Below are 1,581 nucleotides of genomic sequence, written 5' to 3'. Positions count from 1 at the left end.
GAGTAGAAGAGGATGATGGAGCCCTGAAAGAAACAATAACCATAAATCCATCTATCAATCCCAATGGATCAATACGTAATCGAACAGAGTCTCTATTGGTCTCACTTTGGGGTATTTTTGTTGGTATGGCTCCAGCAGAGCTTCAGCCTCCGTCAGGTTCCCCTCCCCAGTTCCTTACATCAAAAACAGAAACAAGCAACTGAAAACCGATGAAGTGAAATATTCAGGTTAAACAAATAGAGATTTGTAGGAATTTCCTACCCAGGATCAGCGACACGTATGTGTTATAGAAGAGCAGCGTCAGCACGCAGATTATGGAGCGCAGACTTTGGCTGGCTGCTCCCTCCCTCAGCTGAGACAAACCAAAACCCTGCAGGAGAAACGGGCAGTGAGACGGCCACCTCTGTTCACGGCACWGACACTCGACTCCTGTCTTTAGTGAAATATCTGCAGACGGAAAACTCACCCTGTTTCCTGAGAAGCCAATAAACTCCAACAACCTTAAGACCTTCTGAGGAAGGAGAGACAACATCTGGAACAAAGAATCAGATTCAAAGATTCATTAACAAAGTGCAGCTAAATATAGTTTTTTTTTGTATAATTTATATCTTTGTAACTGTAAAACTTTAGGGATGTTTGCCGATATGCTGATGACACGGTGACAAACGCAGCAGAATCCAAAATATGGGCAAACATTTAAATACCCCGTATATGTGTTTGTGTTTAAAAACCCAAGAAACTCCAACAACCTTAAAATCTAATAAACAAAGAAATCAAACTGAAGGAATTCATTAATAAAGTACACCTAATTATAATTTATTTTGTATGATTTGTATCTTTTTTACTGTAAGACTTTAGGAATGTTTGCCGATATGCTGATTACACGGTGACAAACGCAGCAGAATCCAAATTATGGGCAAACATTTAAATACCCCATATATGTGTTTGTGTTTAAAAACCCAATAAACTCCAACAACCTTAAAATCTAATAAACAAAGAAATCAAACTGAAGGAATTCATTAATAAAGTAAACCTAATTATAATTTATTTTGTATGATTTGTATATTTTTCACTGTAAAACTTTAGGAATGTTTGCCGATATGCTGATGATACGGTGATAATCACAGCAGGATAAAAAATATGAGCTTCTCTGTGTTTAAAAACAGAAAAGCTTTAGAAAACCTTCACATCAGTTTAAATGAATTTAACTAGTTTCTTCACCCACCAGGTTAAACGAGCCGATGCCCAGCTTGACTCCGCCCTCAAACTGTTTGAACGAATTGAACTGCTCCGCCTTGTCCTGGCTGATGYTCAGCACGTTCTGACAGTCCCTAWCGAGAAACACARGGCCTGATGGTCTATCATTTAAACTATGCCTCTGATGGASGCAGCTTCACATGTTCCTTCATCACTCACTTGTAGATTTGGTAGCTAGTTCGAATCTTGATTCCTCCTTTTATGAAACTGATCATGTTCTCATCCTGGAAAATAAGGACAGAAAAGACGAGTTTATTTACGCTAAACTTACATCAGCAGTCGTTAAATCTTAGGTTTTCCTGCCAGATTCAAAAGTCGGCAGAA

At 38.6% G+C, this 1,581-nt stretch overlaps 1 protein-coding gene across 1 annotated transcript in view; it reads right to left on the bottom strand.

Annotated features, from left to right (window-relative positions):
• Positions 1-1,581, bottom strand: part of ttc39b (tetratricopeptide repeat domain 39B) — a 13,904-nt gene that overhangs the window by 7,868 nt on the left and 4,455 nt on the right. Inside the window, 6 exon segments of the mRNA XM_017310399.1 lie at positions 1-23; positions 106-173; positions 262-370; positions 467-532; positions 1,226-1,331; positions 1,417-1,523. The exon segment at positions 1-23 is cut by the window's left edge and continues 11 nt beyond it. Of these exon segments, the coding sequence (XP_017165888.1) occupies positions 1-23; positions 106-173; positions 262-370; positions 467-532; positions 1,226-1,331; positions 1,417-1,523 (479 nt within the window).

The sequence above is a fragment of the Poecilia reticulata genome, linkage group LG18 (genome assembly GCF_000633615.1).
Source record: "Poecilia reticulata strain Guanapo linkage group LG18, Guppy_female_1.0+MT, whole genome shotgun sequence".
NCBI lineage: Eukaryota > Metazoa > Chordata > Actinopteri > Cyprinodontiformes > Poeciliidae > Poecilia > Poecilia reticulata.
This window is presented reverse-complemented; position numbering and strand designations above follow the sequence as displayed.